The sequence below is a fragment of the Lissotriton helveticus genome, chromosome 5_1, assembly GCF_964261635.1.
Source record: "Lissotriton helveticus chromosome 5_1, aLisHel1.1, whole genome shotgun sequence".
Classification (NCBI taxonomy): domain Eukaryota; kingdom Metazoa; phylum Chordata; class Amphibia; order Caudata; family Salamandridae; genus Lissotriton; species Lissotriton helveticus.
The window spans coordinates 2,130,932,964-2,130,959,282 of record NC_136065.1 but is presented as its reverse complement, the minus strand read 5'-3'; the positions used below and the strand labels follow the sequence as shown (position 1 = coordinate 2,130,959,282).

The 26,319-nt window shown below is 47.6% G+C and overlaps 1 protein-coding gene across 1 annotated transcript in view; it reads left to right on the top strand.

The window, feature by feature from the left end:
• Positions 1-26,319, top strand: part of ASS1 (argininosuccinate synthase 1) — a 358,057-nt gene that overhangs the window by 126,965 nt on the left and 204,773 nt on the right. The window contains exon 6 of the mRNA XM_078646217.1: positions 25,409-25,465. Coding sequence (XP_078502343.1) covers positions 25,409-25,465 — 57 coding nt within the window. The remainder of the gene's footprint in view (positions 1-25,408; positions 25,466-26,319) is intronic.

Here is a 26,319-nt window from a genome sequence, read left to right as displayed (position 1 = left end):
TTGCCTGCCTTTCCTGATCTCCCTCTACCACCTGGGCCGCTCTCAGCTGAGTGTTGACGCTGAGAGCCGGTCCCGGGGAGGCGAGGGATCACAGCGGCCATCTTGGGTGTGGGGGACGCACTCACGCGCTCTAGCTGCCCTTAAAATACGGACAGGTCTCTCCGCGCAGCGGACGCGTTTGCGGACGCGCCGGATGCCCGCCGGAGTCACGCCAGAGTCCAGCCCGTCTGCGCCCGTCTGCGCCCGTCTGCGCCCGTCTGCGCCCGTCTGCGCCCGTCTGCGCCCGTCCGCGCTGAGGACGGGCTGCAGGTCGGGCTGGACCCAGCTCTCACTCTTGCGAGTTGTGGCTCTTCCGGATGTTATTCCCATTCCGACCTCCTGGCCCTCCGTCCCGTGTCCCTGCCTTGCTCCCACCGTTTCTCCCCTGAGGGGATCTTGCATTCCCACAGGTGCTGGGCCTGCTCGGCCTCCCTCAAATACTCGAAGGATGTCGCTCCCTCTGCACCCCTCCTGTGCACACAGCCTGTCCAACTGCGGAGATCTGGCTCTCTAATAAATGCTCGCTCTCTGATCAAGCATAATGTTGCATTTCACGACTTCGTCGACAGTCGACAACCAGACTGGGTATTCATTACGGAGACCTGGGCCTCTGACTCCTCCGGACATGATATACTTTTGGCTATACCTGACGGCTATGCCCTTTACAGGCAGGACAGACAACTACGCAGAGGGGGTGGCATCGCCATTCTTGTTAAAACTCCCTCTCTCTGTGTGATTAAACCTATACCTCTACCCCTATCTCGTGTGGAAGCACTCTATTTTTGCATTACCCCATCTCCCTCAATTTCTTTCTCTGGGATCCTTATTTACAGACCTCCTGGCACCAGGGCCAGCTTTCCCTCTGAACTTATGACTATTCTTGAACCGTATATCGGAAAAACAGCCTTTACCATCTTGGGTGATTTTAATTTTCATTTAGATGAGACCAACTCTAAAGACACTATCTCTCTCGTCGAAACCCTCAAAGCGTGTGACTTCATCCAGCACGTAAATAGTCCTACACATAAGGCAGGACATATTCTTGATGGTCTATTTTCCAACGACGACAGGCTTTCCACTGGCACTCCAATACAGGTGGTCTGGTCCGATCATTTTGCTGTACCATTTGATCTTGACATCCCCGGCACCTGTTCCTCCAATCACAATACCACTCCCTTTATTCTCAGGAGAAACTTAAGGAATATCTCAGATGACACTATTGCCCCTTTGATCTCCACTTCCGAACTTCTAGCTGTCACGGATGCTTCAGAGGCAGCCCAGTCTCTGACTGACTCCATTTCCAAAGCAGTTGAAAATCTTGCCCCCTTATCCCTGTGCTATGTAGCACGCCTTAAACCTACTGCACCCTGGTTCTCTGACCAGCTCAGACTTATGAGACAGGGATGCAGGAGTAGTGAAAGGAAGTGGAGGAAATCCTGGGACTTAAAAGATAGAGAGGCCCATAAATCCGCACTACGTGCCTACAAATACCAAGTGATAATCAAGAAACAGGAATATTTTTCAAATCTGACCAGCTCTCTTTCTTCTTCAAGAGATCTCTTCAAAATCGCTGACTCTTTATGTTCCCTGCAACTTCCCGACCCAGTAGTCAGTTCCCAACAACTCTGTAACGATATTTCAGACTTCTTTCACAACAAAATACATGACATTCACGTCTCTCTCGAATTCCACCGTCTTGCTCTTGATCATAACACTCCCCCTCTCATATCCAATCTTGATGCACTAGGCAAGGACCCCTCCTGCCTTCTCACAACTTTCCCCTCCCTATCCCTTGAATCTCTGAATTCACTTCTTGACAAAATTAAATCGGCCTCCCCCCTTGATCCGATACCCCTTAAGAAACTGAAAGAGTGTAGAATCCACCTCTCTCCTCTTCTGCTTGACGTCTTAAATAAGGCCATCGCTCAAGGCTCTTTCCCTTCTATTTGGAAGAAGGCAATAGTCAAACCGCTACTTAAGAAGCCGACTCTGGACCCGGCCATGCTGAAAAATTTTAGGCCCATTTCGCTTCTTCCTGCACCCGCGAAGTTGCTTGAGTCGCATTTGAATTTCCATCTATCTGCCTTTCTCGAATCTTCTGAATACCTGGATAACACTCAGCACGGTTTCAGAAAACACCACAGCACAGAGTCCGCCCTTACCTATGTGGTCGATAACATCCGACGCAAGGTGGACTCTGGCCAAACCACGGTCCTAGTTCTGTTGGACCTCACGGCCGCTTTCGACACCCTCTCCCCCGCCATCTTGTCATCTCGGCTAAGGGAGGCGGGTGTCACTGGATCGGCCCTGAGTCTCCTAAATTCCTTCCTGACTGAAAGGGAACAGAGAGTGATGCTTGGGAACCACCTCTCCCCTGCCAAGTCTCTGCAATGTGGGGTGCCACAAGGGTCGGCCTTAAGTCCGACCCTTTTTAACATCTATGTGGCCCCCCTTGCAAGACTTATTAAATCTCAGGGGATGGAGGTGGTATCCTATGCAGACGACACGCAGATTATGGTCTCTCTTGCTCACACCTCGGTTAGTACATCTGCCGCCAGCTTCAGGGTTTGCATGCAGTATGTGGCAGACTGGATGACTATAAACTCCCTGAAGCTGAATGGTGAAAAAACCGAGGTGTTGATATTTGGGAAGAACCAGAATCTGTGGTCGAGCGAGTGGTGGCCCTCTTCTCTTGGCATCTGCCCCACTCCCTCCCTATCTGCCAGAAATCTGGGAGTGATATTTGACACCTCACTCTCTATGTCCCTGCAAGTCAACAGGACCGTTGCTACCTGCTGTGGTGTGATCCGGGTACTCAACAAAATCCGTGGGTACCTTTCCCCCCAGGCGCGTAAACAGGTTGCAGTCGCCCTGGTGGGTTCGAGATTGGATTACTGCAACTCCCTCTATATGGAAGTCAACAAAGGGTTGATCCACCGTTTGCAGACTCTTCAGAACTCTGCAGCACGCTTTGTTTTGAATCTCCCCAAAGCCTCCTCTGCCACCTTAGCCAGGAAGGAGCTTCATTGGCTTCCGGTACAGCACAGAATCGCCTTCAAAATCCTCTGTCTCACCCACAGAGCATTGATGGATGGTCCTGCTAGTGCCATTGGCTCTCTTCTCTCGCGCTATGCCCCCACAAGAAACCTGCGCTCTGCGGGACTCTGTCAACTAGCTGTCCCCCGCATCAAATTTGTCAGATGGGGAGCCAGAGCCTTTTCCGTCGTCGCTCCGCAATTGTGGAACTCCCTCCCCATGGAGATAAAAACTCTCCCTTCCATCGACTCTTTCAAAAAGGCTCTAAAAACGTATTTCTTTAAGAAGGCCTACTCATGATTAAATAGGACTAGGTAGGGCCTTAAGTTGCTGTATTTAATCTAGGCGCCTTGACGCCCACTGGGCTAAGTACGCGCGTTACAAGAAACTCCTCATTCATTCATTCACTTACTTCCTGCCTCGCAGTGCCCGGCCCAGCCTGGCTCAGTCTCTGAGTCTGCCAAGAATATGTTATGATTCCAGTTATCAGTTCAGTCCTCCTTCTCTGCATTCCTAAGCTACTGAATCGCATCAATAGTTTCCGTCATTGTCTAGCCTTCAGGGCTCCATGTTAGAGAAATACTGCATTTAATGGTCATTTAATATTCTTCAACACGCACTACATGTAGAATAATGCATGGTCCAGTCTTAGAATCAAGTTAGCCTTTCCTCTCTTGACTTCTAGTTTATATCAACATGTTCCCTAAACATCAGATACTAGATAGGGTCTAGGTACATGTCGCTCCGACCCTCCAGACTTCAGTCTCTGCTCCTAGCACAGAGTTCATAGCCCCCAGCTTCTCCTAGTGATACGTCATTGCCAGTTTGCGCGCACCACTAGGTTAGAGGTCCCGGCTCCTCAGGTAGCCCCCTCCATGGTTTCCGCCCCATTCATGACATATCCTGTTACGTTTGCATCACATGTCTATGTATACGCCCAGTTACACCTACTTTCGCCCTTATCTTTCGCGACTGCTACGCGTCACGCCTTCTGCTCCACCCACTGCTACGCCTACTGCAATGTAATGCTATGTGTTTGCGTTATGTATATATGCTCATGTATTGTTATTAAAAGCCAGCGCGCTCATCCCAGATCCAGCCCCAGCAGCTGCTGGGCCCTGTCATCCTATTCCTATGCAGGTTGTCCTGTTCCTGTCCTTATGCTGTATTAAACCTGCAAAACTCCTACTACCTCGAATCTTGACTCTTATTTTATTGAGCTATCTGTTATGATATACGTCTAGTCAAAAAGAGAGGTATTATTTATTTATTTACCACATAATGGCGCCCGAATAGGGACTTGCCCTTTCCCCACGCGTCGGTGAAGCCACGCCGACCCCCTGACCCTCTGCAGTCGTGACGGAACTCTTCTGCGCAGTGGCAGATATTTCTGCTCAAGTATCCCTCAGGCCCACGGAGGAGACGGAGGAGGCGGTCCAGCATCCAGACGAGACGGTGGAGGAACGCGGCGAGTCCCGACCAGAGCCCAAGCCAAGAGTCCAAGGTCCGAGGTATCCGGAGGTCCACCCGTAACTGAAGTCCGAAGTCCGAAGTTCGTCGTCCGTCGTCGTAGCAGTCCAGTCCAGTCTGAGGCCTTCCGTTCTTGCTGCCCGGTGAGTACCGTTACTGGGGTGGTATCTAGACAGGGTCAATTTAATTGACTCTGGTCTGTGGGTTGGTGGTACACAGTCCCACAAACGAAGTGTCCACTTCGGTGGATGCGGGTCCTGACGTGTCTCTTTATGAGACCGGTAAGTTTCGTACTGTTTCAGCAGTGCATCTAGTTTCTGTTCTAGTCAGTTCTGTTCTCGAGAAAATGTATGTGTTCTGTTCTCAATATTTCCAGGTAGTATTCTGTTCGAACTGTTATTTTAAAATGTTTTTCATGTATTTTAATGTCGTGGTATGAATGGGGAATAAGTATCGTGTTCATTGTGTATTGTATTGTGTCTAGATTACAGTTCAGTCATGCCCATATTTTCCAAGTTACGTCAGTTAAAAACTAGAAAGGGTCTGCTGGAAGCAGCAGTTCCCGTCCCGCCCAGGGACAGTCCAGGTCACTTTATGTATCAGAAACATGGCATAAGTGCCATATTGTATCTAGATTTATGGGTAGAGTATACCAAACAGTTAGAAGAAAAGTATAGATGGCCCGTATCGGGTACATGGGATGCCGAATGCATCATGCGAGTAGAAGAGGCATTATGGAAAAAGAAAGCCAGACAGTCACAGAAAGATGCCATCGAGTTATGGCGCAAAGAAGCTCATAAAAGAACCGAAAAAAAAAAATCAGAAAGTCAGAATTAAGTAGAGAATCCTTAGAACGAGCCCAAGAAAAAGAATTAATCGAGATAGGTGAACAAGTCAAAGCCGAACAGTCAGACAGACAGAGGCATGCCCTTATTAAGGGTATGTACCCTCTTCTTGCCGAGGGCTTGCCAAAAGCGACCCCAGAGGCATCCAGTAATTTCCCGCCACCACTAGTTCCGACCAAGCTACGTCACAAACCGACCGCAGCTGATATTTTTATTTCGTCCTATCTGGACGACACAGTCCCTGAATATGCAGATCCTGTTCGCGCTCCGCCAGTCCCTGTAAATCAGGCACATCCTGCTCCTCCAGACACCGGGGCACCCCATGCAGTACCTGCTACGGTACCCCCGGTCCAGCCAGCATTTCAATTTCCCGCTCCGCCACGAAGAATATCAGTCGATGATTCTAGTCTAGGGGCCGCAGGAGGAGGTCCTCCTCAAACCCCGCCGCCACGCAAGCGTTTATCAGCACTCAAATTACATGCTCAAGCATCACAGCGTACTCCCAAGAGTAATAAGTCTGTTGCAGAAATCAGGCAAGCCCTTGGCGAATGTGCCTATGACCCAGTCCCAGGCGAGAATAATATGGTTTTATATTCAGTACGCGTAAGGAGGGTGACCGAGTATCTAGTCACCCTACCCAATATGAAAGAAGATCTAGACAGAATCTATCGTTTCATCCGTACAGGGGATGATCCAGAAAGTATTAGTGATGCCATGTCTCAAAGGAAAGCTGAGATCCAGCGTATGATATTAAAGTTTTTAATTAACTGTCTAATAAGAGAACAAGATTACCCGTCTAAAGATCCGGCCGAAATGAAAACCCTGACAAAGTGGAGTGATAATATAGCCGAGGGTAAGCACAATACCATTAGTGCCATGGAGAGTATGTACAAGAAAATCCGTAGAGAAATAATAAAGATACACGAACAACGTAAAGCAGCACAAGTAAGCGAGAAAGAAAGTAACTCTGATACTGAAGAGGTAGAGGACGAGAATCCCGCCAGAATAGCGTATGTAGGAAAATCTAGATTTCCAGATCGCCATTTACGCCTAGAACACAAGCCAATTTTCCATCATTCAGCACCAGAACAAGGTTCCCTAGAACAAGTATTCCAAGCTACCGATCACATTCTGAAATCACGAATCGGTTACAGTGAGTTAAGTACCATGCATGAACAAGAACTAGCCCGATCAGCAGTCCGATGGATTACTGATTCTACCACTTTTCCAGACGAAATAGTGGCACAAATGTTTCTGAAAATGCCCCCAGCCGAGCAGCGACTGGTGGGTATGTATATGATCCAGCACCTCATTACTCTGTATGAGGGTCAGCACTCTGATCCAGGCCCGTTACACGATGTCCTGAACGAGTTACTCCAGTATAGATGGAGAGGTCTAGGTACCGATCTAATTAGTGTCATTCTAGAACAGCGCCACAAATATAGAACGTTTCTGAACCCGCATTTTGTTCATGTCTCACCCCCAGAAAGTAAACCATTTTACATGGAAAGACAGAACCCGTTACGAGAAGTGCATCCAGTTAAGACAGAGGACGGTGAAATGCAACGAGTGTTTGTATACACCCCGATTACAAAGATGGAACTCCTCGAGATGAAGAAATTAATTCCCTGTCATGACAAAGATCCAGCAGGGTTCCATAGAGAATTAAAAGACATGCTCCGTATGGGAGAATACACTTACCCAGATATCATTAAAATGTTAAAGGTCCTGTTGCCCGCAGGGGTGTATGAAAAGCTAAAGGAAAAAGAATGGGAGGTGGGAGAGAAAAAGATCGATTGGGCAGTTCTAGAAGCCGAAGACAAGTCACGTGTACCAGGTACCGGTCTAGGAGAGAAATGTAAAGAATTACCAGAATTATTGATTCAAGTTTTACCCAGATTATTGACAACTAGAAAAGAAGACTGGGATGCAATCTCAGCCTGTAAACAGAAGCAAGATGAGGATATTAGTGATTTTTATTCTAGATTTGAAAAATGTTTTAGTATCAACAGTGGCCTCAAGACAAGTAGCGAGTCATACCCTCACCTTTTTGTTACTAAATTAGTCGAGAATTCAAGTCCACAAGTTAAAAATCGAGTTTTGAAAGTCGAAAGCACCTGGCAAGCTAATACTCCGTCCCAGATGCTCCAGTACCACCAGAATAGAATCAGGGAAGAGCAAGAACACGAGAGAAAACGTATGAAAGACACGAAAATGAAAGTATTAGTTGCACAATCTGTTCCTCAAGACAGTCAGAAGAGGGGTCCGAATCAAGCCAGTCATCCTGCAGCTCCCGTTAAAGGGAACTGCAACTATTGTAAACAGCCAGGTCATTTTATAAATGAGTGTGCAGTTCTGAAACACAACATAGCTACTGGTAAGACTAAGGAAAGACCACGTCCGCCTAGACAAGAGCAAGTTTCACAGACTCCTCAGCCACAGAATGCACAACAGACAGTTACCGCACCGCAGCCTATCGCTGCAACACAGCATGTTACATCACAGATGTACCAGTATGCACAGTCTGAGTATCCAGAGTACCAGCAGTATTCATGAAACAGCCTAGAGAGGGAGGTAGGCTTGCCTCTCATCGAGATACCTGTAGATCAAGAAGGTCCCTATGTTCACAGTCAAGTATTAGGGAAAGACAGAAAGTTTTTGATTGATACAGGGGCAAGTAGGACCACAATTAGTCACGCCGAAGTTCCAGGGGCTCCACTCTCAGGCTCAAGAAATGTTTCCCTTGGATTTTCAGGAAAACCTATCGTAAATGAGATTTCAAAGCCAGTTACTCTAGAAGTAGGTCCATTGTCCCGTACTACTGATCTGTTACTTACTAAGTCATGTCCAGAAAATCTATTAGGCATTAAAACACTGAAAGAGTTAGGTGCAGTTATATGTTGTTCCCCAGAGGGAATACGTCTGTTCCTACGTGACTTTAAGGGTCACTATGTTTTACGTGATTTTGATCCCAGATTGTCTAATGTTCCGCAGCATTTATGGGCGCAAGGTCCAACTGATGTAGGTTACATGCAAATCACACCCCATCGTGTGACCCTGAAACCAGGTGTAGTGTTGCCACGAATCAGACAGTACAGATTGCCACCTGAGGCTGTAGCAGCCTTATCCAAAATTATTGACGAGCTCATCGCTCAAGGAGTAGTTGTAGAAACAGACTCCAATGTATGTAATTCTCCGATCATTCCAGTCATGAAACGTACTGATCCAAATGCACCCCCAGTATATCGATTAGTGATCGACCTACGAGAACTTAATAAATGTATTATTCCTCAGTACCCAGTTGTCCCAGACATCTCTTCCCTATTGACAGCCATTGATTCCGAAGCCACGTTCTTTACAGTAATCGACCTCAAGAATGCATTTTTTAGTGTTCCAATTCATCCAGACAGCCAGTTTCTTTTCGGATTCTGTTTAAATGGAAGGAGCTATATGTTCACACGCGCTCCTCAAGGTTTCACAGAAAGTCCTAGTATTTATAGTCAAGCACTTAAAAGACAACTAGACAACATTCACATGCCAACTGACACTGCCCTGCTCCAGTATGTCGATGATCTACTGATCACAGCCCGTTCCGAACGTGACTGCGAGCGAGCGTCACTGACGGTTCTGTATTTCCTAGCCGAGATGGGGCACAAGGTGTCCCCTTCGAAGCTTCAATTCTGTGTCCAGCAAGTGGTCTACTTAGGACACTTACTGTCCAAGAGGGGTAGGCAGTTGACACCAGACCGTATCCAGTTAATAGCGAGTCTTCCTCAGCCCAAGACCCAGAAGGAGGTACGTGCCTTTATCGGCCTTACTTCTTATTGTAGACAATGGATTCCTCAGTATGCATTTCTAGCCAAACCACTGATACAGTTAACGACACAGGAGGCAGCCGCATCGACTGTTCTCCCTTGGACATCTGAACATACACTTAGTTTCAATGAGTTAAAGAAAGCTTTATGCCAAGCTCCAGTTCTAGCTACACCGAACTACAGTAAGTCTTTTACACTTTTCGTTACTGAACGTGAAGGTACAGCATTATCTGTTCTCACACAAGATCAAGCAGGACAAAACAAGCCCTGTGCTTATTTTTCGAGCACATTAGATCCAGTCGCCCAGGCGTTGCCTGCGTGCCTCAAGTCAGTTGCAGCCACAGCTCTAGCTATCAGACAAAGTGATTCCATAGTCTTAGGACACTCCTTGACAGTACAAGTTCCACATTCCGTGGAAGTTCTTTTAAACCGAACACAAACTCAGCACTTGACAATTGCACGTCTAACAGGTTATGAATTGACACTGTTCCAGCCACACATAGAAATCAGACGCTGCAACGTCCTGAATCCTGCTACACTGTTACCATCAGTTACTTCGAATCCTGACCCACATGACTGTGTGGAAGTAGTTAACATTACGACAAAGCCAAGACAAGATCTGACAGATACTCCGTTACCAGACCCCGACCTGACACTTTATGTGGATGGTTCATGTATGAGAACTAGTACAGGAGAACTAGTCGCCGCGTATGCAGTGACTACTGACACCGAAGTTATTGAAACACACCGTATTGATACTCTGTCCGCTCAAGCAGCAGAGCTAGTTGCTCTGACACAAGCCTGCATACACGCCAAGAACCTGAAAGTTAACGTTTACACAGATTCACGCTACGCATTCGGAGTCGTACACGACTTCGGAGTGCTCTGGCAGGAGAGAGGTTTCATGACTTCCCATGGAACCAAGATTCAGCATGGTCTCCTTATTCAAGCTCTGTTAGATGCCATACATTTACCGACATCCATTGCTATCATGAAATGCAAAGCACATACGAAAGTCACTGATATTATTTCTCAAGGTAATGATCTAGCAGATCGCACAGCCAAGCTTACAGCACAGACTCTAGACAGTCCAGTTAATATGACACATACTCCCGATCCGATTACATGCATGACAGTTAAGGACCCTACTCAAGATGTCATAGATATCCAGTTACATGCTACTCCCGATGAAATCAAGAAATGGTCCGAACAAGGAGGGGTCCAGACAGATCAAGGATGGTTAACAAAGGGTAGAGCCACATGGTTTCTCCCCGACTCTATGGTTCAAGTCATTATTAATACCGCACATAGTCCAGCACATTTAGGAGAAAAAGCTATGTTAGACAGTATCCAGAATATTTGGTTCAACAAGCATTTACGAGCTGCAGCTAAGCAGAAAGTCCGTACCTGTATGATATGTTGTCAGTTCAATCCAGGTAAAAGTGTCCCGGTGGAACAAGGTGGTTTCCAGCCCCCTGACCACCCTTTTGAAGTCCTCCAGATGGATTATATTCAGATGGAGCGATGTCGAGGTTTCAAGTATGTCCTTGTAGTTGTATGCGCTTTGTCCAGGTGGACAGAAGCATATCCAGTCCCAGATTACACAGCCGCGACCACTGCCAAGCAGTTGGTTCGTGAATTCTTCCCTCGTTATGGACTCCCTAGAGTCATATATTCTGACAACGGCCAGCCATTCTCCTCAGAACTCATGAAGCATGTTTCCCTTTTGTTAGGGTACCAGTGGAAGTTCCATTGTGTACGCCATCCTGAAGCAGCCGGTCTCGTTGAGAGACATAATCAAACCCTGAAAATCCGCATCGCCAAAGTCTGTCAAGAAAAAGGTGTGGACTGGCTAGTAGCTCTGCCAGTTGCTCTATTTTACATGCGCATGGTCGCACATTCCAGATCAGGTCTGTCCCCGTACGAGGTCGTATTCGGCCGCCCCCCAAATATGTGGGGTACTCCTAGACCCCGAAGTATTACCGATGTTTCAAGTAATATGCTGACAGATTACCTAGCTTCCTTGATGTCTGCCCTCAACTCATGTCGTTCACAGGTTGCCGCCGCATTTCCAGACAATACCGAGGTGGCACCGCATGAAATCGTTCCAGGATCCATGGTGATGGTGAGGAACTTTGACAGATCAAGTCCGCTGGAGCCTCGATGGAAAGAGCCCCGACAGGTCCTCCTCACCACCCGTACAGCCGTGAAGTTGGAAGGACGCAAGGGCTGGGTGCACCTTTCTCATGTTAAACTTTTTAATGGACTGAAACCCGTCTTTAAGAACATTTCCCAGGATTTGAAGGATTGCCAAAGCATTGTTCTCAAGGACTGTCCCGCAAATGACATTGATTCAACCCCTCCCCTGTTAGAGAAAACTCCGCAGCAGGAGTATAAACAGAAACTCCGGTCTAGTAAATTAAGTCAGCCAGTTTGATTGTCTAAGTCCTCCCCTAGGTGAAACGGTTAGACTGTTTCTGACATGTATAAAATAGACCCCCATAGTGAGAGAGTTAGTCAAAACTCAATCCGATGTATCGTTTTTCTATGTTTCATATTGTTTTCCAGCCTTATGATTTCCTGCACCAGTTATGCATTTTACCTATGTTTCCCAGTTTCACATGTAAATAAGTCTGCTAATGCTACAGTAGAGCACACGTTTAGTGATCTGCCCCCTCATGAACTGTCCTACCGCCTCGCTATGCGTAATAACTCATTTATCCGCATGTTACATTACTCACACCAGTCCAGCAATGCCACTAATTGTTGGGTGTGTGGTCGACTCCCCCCTTTCCAGGCACCGAAGGGAGTTCTGCCACTTTTTCCTTATCCATTTTCACATAATGGTTCGTGTGGAGCATGGTCCACGTTAACGTCATCCTCAACAGATATGTTTTTTCTTAACAGTATATGTTTCCCAGACAAGCAAGGTTTCCCTCACCGAACAGGGTTAGATCTAGAAAATGAAGTGTATAATTTAGGTAATTATTCGTCGAATTTCATGGTCTTGAATGTTCAGTCTGATACTACTCCAGACTTACCTGCTATTTCAGTATTACCAGTCAAAGGCGAATTATGTGTCCGAAATAATGGTTCCATACATGTAGGACATAGTGATTGTACTACTATTGTCAAGTATAGTGACAGTGGGAAATCTATTTTCAAAGCTTCACGTCATTCATATTTTATTTGTGGTCAAACCGCATATGTTCGTCTGCCCCTCGATTGGGAGGGAACCTGTTACATTGCCTTCCTACTGCCACCAGTTTTCCTAGCCCCACCTGATTATCATAGAAACACACATCTAGTACACATTAGACATAGAAGGGAGTCCCCAATTGTCGATTATACTGAAACTACTCTAGAACAATATACCGATTTCAATAAAGGTTTCTTCTTCTTTATAGGCCCTGTCCAGAATAGTAAGTTAATCCGTAGATTAACAAGAACCCTTGAAGCTGTAGTAAATGAGACTGCCTCTGCTCTAGGTAACCTAACCGAAGAGCAATCTGCTATGAGATTTGTCGTTTTACAAAATCGTCTCGTCCTTGACGTCATACTGGCCGATAGGGGCGGGGCCTGTAGAGTCATCGGATCTAGTTGCTGCATTTTCATTCCAAATAACGCGCCGTCTGTTTATTCAGCTATAACCAGACTCCATAAAATTGCCCATCTGTTACACCAAGATCCAGGCACCTGGACATGGTCCGGTTGGTTCTGGAATATAATTTCTGCCTGGGGATGGAAAATATTGTCCTTTCTAGGTATTGCAGCAGCGATCATATTCAGCTGCTGCCTCTGTATACAATGTGGCCCTGCGATTTGCGGCATTTGTGCTACCTCTTGTATTTCTAGTCCCAAGTCCCGTTCTAAATTCCGTTCTAAGAGAATTCAAGACGAGCAAATGATACTGTATGAAATGATAGATGGTATCATGAATATTGATGTTTCCTGATGGAAACGTAGTGACAAGGAGGGAATGTGGAAAAGTAAATTTTGCCATGTTCTGTGTCCCTACGTGTCGTCCATCATATGTTATGTGTGCATGATTAAATATGCATATGCATTCCCCATGTCTGATTAATGACGCAATTACAGTTGTGTCCCCCTCTAGTATGCCAGTTTCCAGTCCTCGTGAATACTACGAATATCAGGCCTATGTAAAGCTACGTTGCCACGTTTCTCAGTGTGCACGTTATTTTATTGTAAAGTCCCCGTTTCTAGGCCTCAAAAGGGCCCGGACACCAGATTCAGCTCCTGTCTCCTGAAGCCTCGCTGAGGAGCGATACAGCCCCCACCTGTATCCTCGACCCTTCACTTACTTCCTGCCTCGCAGTGCCCGGCCCAGCCTGGCTCAGTCTCTGAGTCTGCCAAGAATATGTTATGATTCCAGTTATCAGTTCAGTCCTCCTTCTCTGCATTCCTAAGCTACGGAATCGCATCAATAGTTTCCGTCATTGTCTAGCCTTCAGGGCTCCATGTTAGAGAAATACTGCATTTAATGGTCATTAAATATTCTTCAACACGCACTACATGTAGAATAATGCATGGTCCAGTCTTAGAATCAAGTTAGCCTTTCCTCTCTTGACTTCTAGTTTATATCAACATGTTCCCTAAACATCAGATACTAGATAGGGTCTAGGTACATGTCGCTCCGACCCTCCAGACTTCAGTCTCTGCTCCTAGCACAGAGTTCATAGCCCCCAGCTTCTCCTAGTGATACGTCATTGCCAGTTTGCGCGCACCACTAGGTTAGAGGTCCCGGCTCCTCAGGTAGCCCCCTCCATGGTTTCCGCCCCATTCATGACATATCCTGTTACGTTTGCATCACATGTCTATGTATACGCCCAGTTACACCTACTTTCGCCCTTATCTTTCGCGACTGCTACGCGTCACGCCTTCTGCTCCACCCACTGCTACGCCTACTGCAATGTAATGCTATGTGTTTGCGTTATGTATATATGCTCATGTATTGTTATTAAAAGCCAGCGCGCTCATCCCAGATCCAGCCCCAGCAGCTGCTGGGCCCTGTCATCCTATTCCTATGCAGGTTGTCCTGTTCCTGTCCTTATGCTGTATTAAACCTGCAAAACTCCTACTACCTCGAATCTTGACTCTTATTTTATTGAGCTATCTGTTATGATATACGTCTAGTCAAAAAGAGAGGTATTATTTATTTATTTACCACACCACAATCAAGACCCTTCCACGCCATCTAAGATGAGGTCCTATTTATCCGTCCACTTGGACTGCGCCTTGAGGCCTGTCCAAGAGGAACAGACAGCACTATGTGAATGCTAGAATTCCATGTAAAGGGAGGCTTCGTGATAAATATTCATTGCAGGTGGTGTCTGTGAAAGGCTGGTAGGGCTGGGTCACGGTCAATCACATGTCGAGGAATACTTCAGCTATTCTGTTACTCAGCATGTCGCTGAATCAGCCCCCGCCTGTCACCGCTTTCACAGAAACCAACCTCTTATAAGGTCACTTCTTTTCTAGGTGCATTTTAAATGCATTTTTTAATGCTTTTTCCTCATATTATATCATGTGCCGATAGCTGCTATGGTCCCATGTTCTTTAAATATGTCATGACTTTTCTTTAAAAACTACTAGAGAGAAACTACAATCTCATGTCACATCCTGTTTAATCCCAGAGTGCGTTTAAGCATTATTAGCAGCCCAAAATGCTTTAAAAGGCCCCACTCACCAGTTCCCCCAAAATATCTGAGAGGAAACCAGTCTCCCCATTACAATAAAACATATTTTAATTAATTTTATCCACACTGCATTAAAAAGCTCCATTTGCCATCGATGTTTCCAGAATGTCCGAAAAAGAACTCCCAGGCATGTGTAACAGTTTGTTTGAAAACTCTAAACTTTTGAAGTGACTCCTCAGTGTCTATTATAATGAAACACTGGCTATGGCTGGTCAAAAACATTTTGGGAAGATCCAATAATGGGATACCACAGGTATTTTTTCCCACCAGGACCTCAAGAGACCTTCTGACCTGTCTGCAGAAGGACTTCAGTTCAGTGAAAGAAAAAAAGCTAATGCTATGACATCCCTCAACTGACCTGCAGGGTGTGTTCGACCCTTCATCCTAACTAAAGACAGGCCAGCTGCCTTCAATTAGAAGGAAGATTAGAGGCGAAGGCAGAAACATGGTGCTATGCCTCGCCTGAGGCCACGCCCCCTAGAATAAAACCACTAAAATATGTTACTTTCATTTCTTAGTCATGGCTAATACATCTCCCAAAAATATTTTGTTGATTTTTGCTGGCTTCGCTTGTGTGCATTCATGGCCCTCCCAGGCTTCATAGCCCCCCTAGATCGTGATTTCTGGAGCGCGGGGGCCTGGATCCTGCCCACTTCGACCTCTGCCTCACATGCATGAAGATTCCGCGTGCCTGCGCGGCTTCCGGTTGTGAGCCAGGGCTTCTTCACCTTTCAGCCGAGTGTTATTCCTGTGGCCGCCAGATGGCGCTAGAAGCCAGCTTTTAAAATCTCTTATTCACTTACTAGCACATGCATCAACAATGCCTTTTGCAATTACTTATTAGCGAAAAATAAGGATTCGCTAATAAGGAATGCTATGCATGTAGAAATCGCTTAAAAAATAGCGATTTCTAAACGTTCCTTAATTGCGACTCGCAAATTGCGAGTCGCAATTAAGGAATACCTCCCCATTCATTGCTATGGGCCTAGAGGCTCATAGGAATGAATGGGAAGACATTCTCAATTTGCGATTCTCAATTAGAGAATCGCAAATTAAGAATGCAATTTCAAGGGTGTCAAGGGTGTCAAAAGGACAACCTGTTGCACCCCTGAATTCTGCATATGAGTACATCTTGCACACACATGCCCCAAGGCCACATGTGTGTGTAAAATGGAACTTTGAAAATTGCACTTTAGTGCTTTTTTCAAAGTTCTTGCAAATTACCATGAAGTTCAACTTCATGGTAATTTGCTCCCCCTATTTGCGAAATCGCTAATTTTTTTAACTTTAATGCATTGCATTTAAAGAATATCAATTTGAGATTCCTTAAATGCTACCGCAATTTAAGTAATCACAATTTAGAGATTACCTAAATTGCAATTTTTGCATTTGGGATAATGCATCCCAAATGCAAAAATACCTGTCGCAAAGGGGCAGATTCTGAGATTTTGCCCGTTTGCGACCGGTTTTTGCTTTGAAGCATGTGTGCCTTAGCCTCTCCGTTCGTGAATGCAGCAAGAGAAGGCTCTCTGTAAGCCCACCGTGTAATTGTCACGAGTGGCCCCCTGCGCCCCGAATGTGCAGAGAATGAAGGCTCCCCTCAAACTCCGACTGCGCAGAAGGATAAAAGTGGTGTCCCTCCAGTGCTTCCTGTACACATCGAAAGCACCCGGTCGTGGGGACCTTTCTTCCCCGTGACCTCATATCAAGGCGTGACACCTCTGCCATTGCTGTTTTTAAAGATTTTTTTAGCATGTCTCCTTTTTTGAAGCCCATACTCAGAATAGAAAACATGAAACTACAAGTCCCAAGATGCAATGCTCTGGTGGCCAAAAGGCATGGGCTGGGCTCGGTGAATGGGTGCCACATTGGACAGAGGAGCCCCGTGTCAGCTACAGGAAGAATCTGAGCTTGGCTTGTGGCTCAGGTGCGTGCCCCTTCTTGTGTGGTGCAGAAGGGGCACTATTACCAACAGCCCACGATAAACGCAGAATTAGTGCCTTTAAACCTGCATTCTTTCATTTTAAAAAAGCGTTAGGAGAGAGCATGTGTTAGGAGAGAGCACAGGGGCGGCTGGTGACATTTGAAAGTGGTGAGTCGTAAAATGATTGGCATACTGCACAACAACCTAAGGGAGAGTTGCGGGGGGGGGGGGGTTCTGAATCCCACTGAAAACTGGTACACAAATTAAAAACTCCAACATTGTGTACAATCCCAATCTTTAGAAAATCAGCGTGAATGAGCGTTTGCAACATGGATGACGGGAAGAGAACAAGACTGAAAACATTTTCAACCACGCAATGTTTGAATCACCTACACATGAGAAATGTTTCACCAGTTTCCCATATCTTGGTGAACACTTAATGTAGCGTATTCACCACTAATCACAATGCCACGTTCCCTAAAATGCACAAAAGGCAGTGTTCCTGCATCAACATAATTTCTGCTATGTTAATAGTGCATTGTTGTAGAGTGTGTATTGCACTATTGTCGGTCGCAAAATACTCTCCAGTCAAAATAAAACTATTGCGCAAGGAAGTAACTATTCTTATATTGCACAAAACCGAGGGAGATATTAGGCCAATACAGAAAATACTATGGGCTTTACAGGCCAAATAGAACACAAAAACACACCTGAAGTTAGGTCTTTCATGAAAGTACGACGACAAGTAAATCAAGCACATCTTAATTTAATAAAGTTGTGGTTCAGCTTCATAGGATTGGGGCTGTTGTCTGAGATGATCTCACTCTCCCTCAACTAACATCCCAAATTATCACAATCTGCCTTAATATGCGAGTGTTTTTTAGACCTGAATTTGATTTGACATTGAATGACATTGGCAGGAGCTGCACCTATGAGCATCACCAGCGAAATATTCAATTAAAGGTGACATAATTAACTTTTCGGCTTCCAACATTCTTATTCAGACACAGAAGCTAAGACTGACTTTTCTTCATACTCCTACACTGCGCTCTAGACCCAAACTATGTCAGTCTTCCTAACTACAAAAAATAAAGGAGGGTGGGGGGAAAAGAATGCGTGGAATTCCGACATCAACACTACAACAGACGTAAACAAGTGCGGTTTATGTTTTATGTCCTGCTATCTCAGGCATCTAGGCACGTTAAAAACAAAGGCAAAGACTCGAAAATTCCATTTTGCGTTATTGTCTTCTATAATACCATCCTATTTCAAGAAATAAATAAACTTTAAAGTGGGCTTTATTGCAGTCAGCGTGTACTTTTCGTATCTCTTCTACCTCCCTTTCACATTCTTATAAACAATTTCTACCATAGGTTTCCTTCTGAGCCGTAAACTGAGCCTTCCTTAACCCCTGCCATTCCGTGAGGAAAAGTATATCCCTTTATTCTTCTGCCAGCCACACTTTGGTGTACTCAGTGGCGTCACTGGGGTTGGTGTCACCCGGTGCGGGTAACTCATGGTGTCACCCCCTCACGACTTACCGCATGGACCACCTCTGTCAGAAATGTACGGTGCTAGGTACTGTCTTACTCCCTCTAGCTCCCTCTCTCTGTCTAGCTCCCTCTCTCTTACGGCCCTAGTGACGCCACTGGGTGTACTATGCATTAAACAGGGCCTCAACAACATGCTGTCTGGGCCTGTGAGGGCCGCTGCTATTCCCGGGCCCTCGCACTTCTCAGAGCCCCAGCTATCCATTCCCCTGACAGACAGAGAGAGGCTTTACTGAACTCACAGACACTGGCCTCGCTGCGAGGTGACTGGCGCTGCCAGGAATCTGCAGTGTCAGCAGCAGCAGTAACAGTATGCTTGCGTGTACGGGTTGGTATGAATATCGCATTAAACAATCTGCCCAGGATCACTCAGTAGCTAAAAGACTACTAGCCAGGACTCAAACTCACTAACAGGAAACGCAGCAGAGCCTGAGGTGGCAGATCATGATGCCGTGATTGCCGCCCTGTCACACTCCCCTGGCAGTGCCCCACCCCAGTCGCGGAGGGGGTCAAAGGAGGGGGGGGGGAGAATGGAGAGGGGTATCGCGCGCGCGCGGGGGGGGGGAGGGGAGTTTTTAAATAAAATTAAAATCCTACCTGAGCAGGTCCTCGCCTCCTCATACTCCGGTCCGTTGGCGCCTACAGGAACTGCTGGCAAGTGGGTGGCAGCGCCTCTCAGCCAATGACTTGGGGCACAGTTACTCTCCGCCCGCCTGCCCATTAGGCGAGCGAGGTTTGAGCCTTGGCTCAACCCTCACTCTCCTAATGGCCCGGGCATGCGCAAGACAAAGCAGACACTAGTGCGCATGAGTAGCCACGGTGCAAAAACTCGCCCTCCATTCCCACTCATGTGCACTTGTGCTGCTCCATGCCCCCTGGTGACGTCTGACGGACAATCATGTCAGTCAACATGATGTCTCTGAACTTAAGCAAACTGAGAGTTTACCTAAGTTCAGAGACGCCGAGGGAGCAGCTGCGGGTGGGGGGGGGGGGGCTACGCCCCAATGGACGGACCACCCCTGGGAGAGCATGTCCTGCCTGCAGCACCAGCAAGCATGACAAAACTATTTGAGAAAATAGTGTTCTGAGGCTGTAATCAAAGCCTACAGAGTAACAACACACGTAACGGGGGGTGTCCTCATGAGAGGCTACAAAATAAGACAGGGTGGTACTAAGGAGGCACTACTAAGCCTACTGACCAATGAAAAGCCACAGTTTACAGTGGACAGTCACACAGGCCAATGAAAAATATGGGCAGAGAGTGGGCGGAACTTCAAGACACTACCTGAATACAGCATGCCCAGGCTCGACCTAGAAAGTGTCTTTATAGCGGAACCTCAAACTGAAATGGGTTTCAAAGCACTATACAACCACGGAAGAGATGTACAATCGCAGTCGGAGTTCACATTTGTGAAGCAGTTGACGGGGTATTGGGGTAAGAGTCGGCTGCAGTGGTTATGGCCAGACATCCCCCCAGGATACACGTGCAACGCACCCCTATAATGGAGTCTCACAGGCCCTGGCAGACAGTGATGGAGCCACTGTTGGCCACAGCGGACCACGACCCGTCCAATCACAAGAGAGATAACAGGCGGAAACAGGAAGTGACGCTAAAGCTGCTCCCCTTCAGCCTGGCAGAGATGCAGGTGAAGGAGGTGGTGACCGCAGAGCATTCTGGGAGTCATGGACTGCTCCAGATTCAAGAGCTTTCTGGGAAAAATGTATTTTGATGTTATTACATCCGGGCAACTTAGACTTGAACCCAGTTGAAAAAACGCTTTTATTCATCCGATGAAGGCGCCACAAAGAAATATAAAGTTAATGTAGCGCTTCGGTTACATGATGTCAGTTTGGATGGCTAACCAGTTGTGAGATTTCGTAAGAAAGCCCTAGAAGTCACAAAAGCAAGCTCGCCACACGGAAGCTTTGAAAGCAGCCCCCTAGGACAGAGGAAACCAAGCGCTTTGAAGCTGGCTACCTGGAGTCCCAAGGAGCAGGTTAGTAGGTTAGAGGTTGGGCCACTGAGTGGCGAACAGCACATGGCCATAGACTGTGATCAGAACAACCGTGAGAACAGGTGCGAAGGCTTCGAGGCACTCCCAGAATGGAAGTCGCAGAAGACAGAGCAGGACTGAGTCTAGAAGGTTCCAGGTGTGTGGGTACGGACTCCAGGAGGGCGGGGTGGGCTACAGGGGTGTCCTTCACCAAAGCCCCACAAGGCCTCCGGCCTCGTGGAGCCCCCGCAGACCTTGAGCGTGATGGTGAACACTATGGACATCCGCCAAGATGATGCTCTTTAATGGAGCAGTGACCACTGACTATATCCCCCGTCTTAACACGTCAGCCATGCTTATGTTATGTTATGTTATGTTAAGAGTGCTTGTAAAGTGCATGGCTGCCCCAGCAACGGGGCGTCCCAGCTCTTGCGGACAGATAGCCATAGATGGTGACAGCTAGCCAGATGGAAAGACAGACTAGAGAAGTCTGATTTTAAGAACCCGGAAAACCGAGGCGCAGTACTCTAAGCTAGATGGGGAAAACAGCCAGGTTTTAATCTGTTTTCTGAATGCCCAATGATCTTGTGTGCTGCGCGCCTTGATTGGAATAGATTTCCATAGGGCTGGGGCCAGGGACCTAAACGAGCACCCCCCCCCCCCCGCTCTGCTCCTGCGCACCCTGGGAGTGCAGGCCAGATGCAGATCTGCGAAGCGCAGAGCTCGCGTTGGAACATATAGTGTGCAGAGCCCCTGCAGTCTCTGGGGTCCATGACCGTGTAGGATCCTGTGGGTGGTACAGAGAGTTTTGAAGTGAATTCTCTGTTCGATCGGCAGCCAGTGTAGGCGATATAGGAGATGGGAGGTGTGACAATGCTTAGGAAGGGCGAAAAGAGTGCGGGCAGCCACTTACTCCACACAAGTGCAAATAAATATGTCACTCAGCCAGCAGCCCACGGGCCTCCTCGGTGTGGCATCTTATCTCATACTGCGTGCAGCAGCCCGAGTTATCAGTGTGCAATGCATCATTTAAAGTAACAACGTACGTATTCACAGGCTGGGCGCTCAAGACAAAAAATCGTCCCTTCGGCACGCTGAGAGACTTTGGAGAAGGGAATATTGTCCCCTTTTGAAAAGTCGTTATTTAACACTACGGCAGGATTATAAGAAACTGATTATTGAAACTAAATCCACTTATTTTTCTTCAAAAATCTTAGCAGCTGAGAACAAACCACGAGAAATTTTCACAATAGTCAAGGAGTTAGCCTTCTCAGATAGGAGTACATCTAAACCCCTTCCTACTCAGATCCTCTGCGACTCATTAAATTCTTACTTCATTGATAAAGTGCATAACATTAAAAATAACATCCCCCCTCCATCTGCTTCTTACGTTGACCCTTGCCCACCAGCCCTGCCGCTTAGCCTTACATCAATTCCTCCTATCACGGAAACCGGGTTCCTGGAAACTTTGCTGAGAGTTAAGTCGGGCTCACCAGATGACATCTGCCCGGCTCGTATTTTGCAGCAAATTTTCTCGGTCTGCGTACAGCCCCCGCTCACTTTCCTAAATAGCTCCCTTTCTCAGGGTATTGTGACGCCGGCCCTTAAAGTGGCAACTGTTGTGCCCATCCTGAAAAAACCAGGGGCCGACCCTGCTGTTTCTTCTAATTACCGGCCAATCTCCTTGCTCCCATTTCTGGGCAAGGTACTTGAGCGGCATGTTGCCTCGGTGCTTAGCACCCATGTTGAGGCCACGGGCGGCTTGGCGTCCTGCCAGGCGGGTTTTCGCCCCAAACACTCGACTGAGTCTGTGGTGGTGTCGGTCCTGAACACCCTCAGGGAGGGTCGGGACCAAAATAAACATCAAGCCCTGGTGCTCCTCGATCTCTCCGCCGCTTTCGATACGGTGGATCATTCCATCTTGCTTTCACGTATCGGAGCGGCGGGAATCGGGGGGTCAGCACTAGTGTGGCTCTCGTCCTTCCTGCGGGACCGTACACAGGCCGTCCGGCTGGGAGAGTTCAGGGCAGGCCCTTTGAAGATCACTTGTGGTGTTCCCCAAGGTTCCTCTCTTTCCCCATTATTGTTTAATCTTTACATCTACCCTTTAATTTTTGCTTTACAACAGCTGGAGGTCGCGGTGTATAATTATGCGGATGACCTCCAGCTGGTCTTTGATCTGTCTTCCTCCCCTCATGCTATTTCCAATTTTCAGTCTATTATGATTTTTATCAGGGACTGGATGAGCCACAACCATCTGAAGCTCAATCCGGATAAAACCGAGTTGGTGCTTACTGGTGGCTCCTCCAGCCCCTGGAATTCTTCCTTTTGGCCCCTCACTCTTGGTACCCCCCCTATTCCTTCTTCTACAGTAAAAACATTGGGTATAAAAATTAATCACCAGCTCACCCTTCACTCACAGGTTGCTGCTGTTGTTTCCTCTTGCTTTCTTATGCTCCGAACTATCCGTATGGTTTCTCGTTTCTTTTCCCCGTTGGCACTCAAACTCATTATGTCTGCCCTGGTTATCTCCCGCCTAGACTATGCCAATGCCCTTTACAACGGCATTCCGGCATACAGCCTCCACAGACTCCAGCTGGTGCAGAACCAAGCTGCCCGGCTGGTATATGGCCTTCCCCGGTTCCATCATTCTACACCTCTCTTGAAGGAACTACACTGGCTGCCTGTCCGGCAACGCTCACTTTTTAAGATGGGGTGCATGGTTTTTCAGGCGAGACAGGGAAAGGCCCCGGCCTTCATTTCATCCCTTCTAATCAACTATGTTCCCGCCAGACAACTTCGTTCGTCAGATCAGTCCTTACTTCAAGTCCCTCGCTTCACCAGAAAAAAATGGGGAGGTTCGAATTTCTCCTTCCTGGCACCGGTATTTTGGAACTCTTTGCCGGACCACCTCCGAAGCTCTAAACAATATTCAGCCTTCCGCAAGGGCCTGAAAACCTTTTTGTTTGCTCAGGCCTTCCCACTCTAAATGTTCCATTTTTAGGTTATTGCAAGCCGTCAAAAGCGCCAAGAAACCGCAATGGTGTACGTTGCGCTATATAAGCTTTTTAAATTCAAATTCAATTCAATTCATAGCTCTATAAACGCGTCACAATGTTCAATGCACCGCTGCTTTAAATGAGCAGGTACCTGTACTTCTTTCATTTGAAAGGGAGAGTACCAGCACTGCTGCAATACGTCTAATGGGAGAGTACCAGCACTTCCTAGGACTGCTTCAATACATTTAATGGGAGAGTACTGGCACTTCTCAGCACTGCTGCGATACATTTAATGGGAGAGTGCCTGCACTTCTCAGCACTGCTGCGATACATTTAATGGGAAAGTACCAGCACTTCTCAGCACTGCTGCGATACATTTAATGGGAGAGTACCGGCGCTACTCAGCACTGCTGCGATACATTTAATGGGAGAGTACCGGCACTTCTCAGCACTGCTGCGATACATTTAATGGGAGAGTACCAGCACTTCTCAGCTTAGCTGCAATGCATTTAATGGGAGAGTACCGGCACTTCTCAGCACTGCTGCGATACATTTAGTGGGAGAGTACCAGCACTTCTCAGCTTAGCTGCAATGCATTTAATGGGAGAGTACCGGCACTTCTCAGCACTGCTGCGATACATTTAGTGGGAGAGTACCAGCACTTCTCAGCTTAGCTGCGATACATTTAGTGGGAGAGTACCAGCACTTCTCAGCACTGCTGCAATGCATTTAATGGGAGAGTACCGGCACTTCTCAGCACTGCTGCGATACATTTAATGGGAGAGTACCAGCACTTCTCAGCTTAGCTGCAATGCATTTAATGGGAGAGTACCGGCACTTCTCAGCACTGCTGCGATACATTTAGTGGGAGAGTACCAGCACTTCTCAGCTTAGCTGCAATGCATTTAATGGGAGAGTACCGGCACTTCTCAGCACTGCTGCGATACATTTAGTGGGAGAGTACTGGCACTTCTCAGCTTAGCTGCAATGCATTTAATGGGAGAGTACCGGCACTTCTCAGCACTGCTGCGATACATTTAGTGAGAGAGTACCAGCACTTCTCAGCTTAGCTGCGATACATTTAGTGGGAGAGTACCAGCACTTCTCAGCACTGCTGCAATGCATTTAATGGGAGAGTACCTGCACTTCTCAGCACTGCTGCGATACATTTAATGGGAGAGTACCAGCACTTCTCAGCTTAGCTGCAATGCATTTAATGGGAGAGTACCGGCACTTCTCAGCACTGCTGCGATACATTTAGTGGGAGAGTACCAGCACTTCTCAGCTTAGCTGCAATGCATTTAATGGGAGAGTACCGGCACTTCTCAGCACTGCTGCGATACATTTAGTGGGAGAGTACCAGCACTTCTCAGCTTAGCTGCGATACATTTAGTGGGAGAGTACCAGCACTTCTCAGCACTGCTGCAATGCATTTAATGGGAGAGTACCGGCACTTCTCAGCACTGCTGCGATACATTTAGTGGGAGAGTACCAGCACTTCTCAGCTTAGCTGCGATACATTTAATGGGAGAGTACCAGCACTTCCTAGGTGATATGTTGGCAGTCCCAGGACAGCTCACCCTCTTCTCATCACATGCTCTGCATATCATCAGTGAGGGGGCGTAGAGCTGTCCCACGACAGCTCACCCTCTTCTCCTCCCATGCTCAGCATATCATCATCAAGTGGGGCGTAGAGGGGTCCCAGGACAGCTCACCCTCTTCTCCTCCTATGCTCAGCATATCATCATTAAGAGGGGCATGGGGGTCCGAGGATGGCTCTCCCTGCTCCGGTCCCTCTCTCTTGCTCAGCATATCATCCCTTAGGGAGACCTGGGCAGTCCCGGGAGAGTTCTGCCCGCCCTCTCTTGCTCCTCCTTTCATCATCGAATGCCTCGTGGGGGATCCCAGGACCGCTCCCCCTGCTCCGGCCCCCCTCACCTGAGTGCACCCTCACCCTGCAATGCATTGAAATGCCAGATTCAGGTGGCAGTGACCTCTCCTCTCCTTTCCTCCTCACAGGGCAACGACCAGATCCGGTTCGAACTGACCTGCTACGCGCTGTACCCCGAGGTGAAGGTAAGGATGAACCCCTATATGTGCGAATGAAGGGGGGTTCAGGGCAAGGCTCCCCACCCCACTCCAAAGCTTGGTCCTAAATAGAACTGTTTGGGGAATGGGTGAGTCTTAAGGTTGTACAGTATTAAAAGTGTCATATCCGGAATTTATATAACATCGAATCTGCTGGTGAGGCTTGTAGGAGCCTGGGCCCCTCCTCAGAGTGCACTCCCTGTAGGGAGAATGGGGGGGGGGGTCTCTATGAAGCCCAGGACCACCCCCTGTGAATAGCCTGCAGATCCTCTAGGTAACCGCCCCAGTAAGGGTCATCTTAAGCATTTAGGGGAGGGGTAGAGAGTGGGGGAGCTTTAGACAGAGAAATAGAATAGACAGGGATCACCTGGAGAGAAAATCCCTTTTCTCGGTTGAGGGGGGGGGGGGGGGGGGCTGGCATATTGCCCCCTTTGCCCATGCCTTCAAACGCCTCTGCCCCGGTGGCAGAGAAAGGGAGGGGGGGGGGGTGCTTGCAAAGGGGGCGGACTCCGAATCCGTGCAGAAAGGGCCGCTCTTCACGAACCAGCCCCCTAGAGCTCTTTGAAGACTCATGTGCTGCTTTAGGTTGCCACAAGGGGGCGCAACGTCCTCAAAGTCACAATGGAGCCGCCATGAACCCTTCACTCTGCTCTCTCTTTCACTCTCTTTCCCTCTCTCACTCTCCACTCTCTCTTTCTCTCATTCTGATCTCTTTCACTCTCCCTCTTTCACTCTCTCTCTCTCTCTCTCTCTCTCTCTCTCTCTCTCTCTCCTCCCTCCCTCCCTCCCTCCCTCTCTCTCCTCTCTCTCTCCTCTCTCTCTCTCTCTCTCTCTCTCTCTCT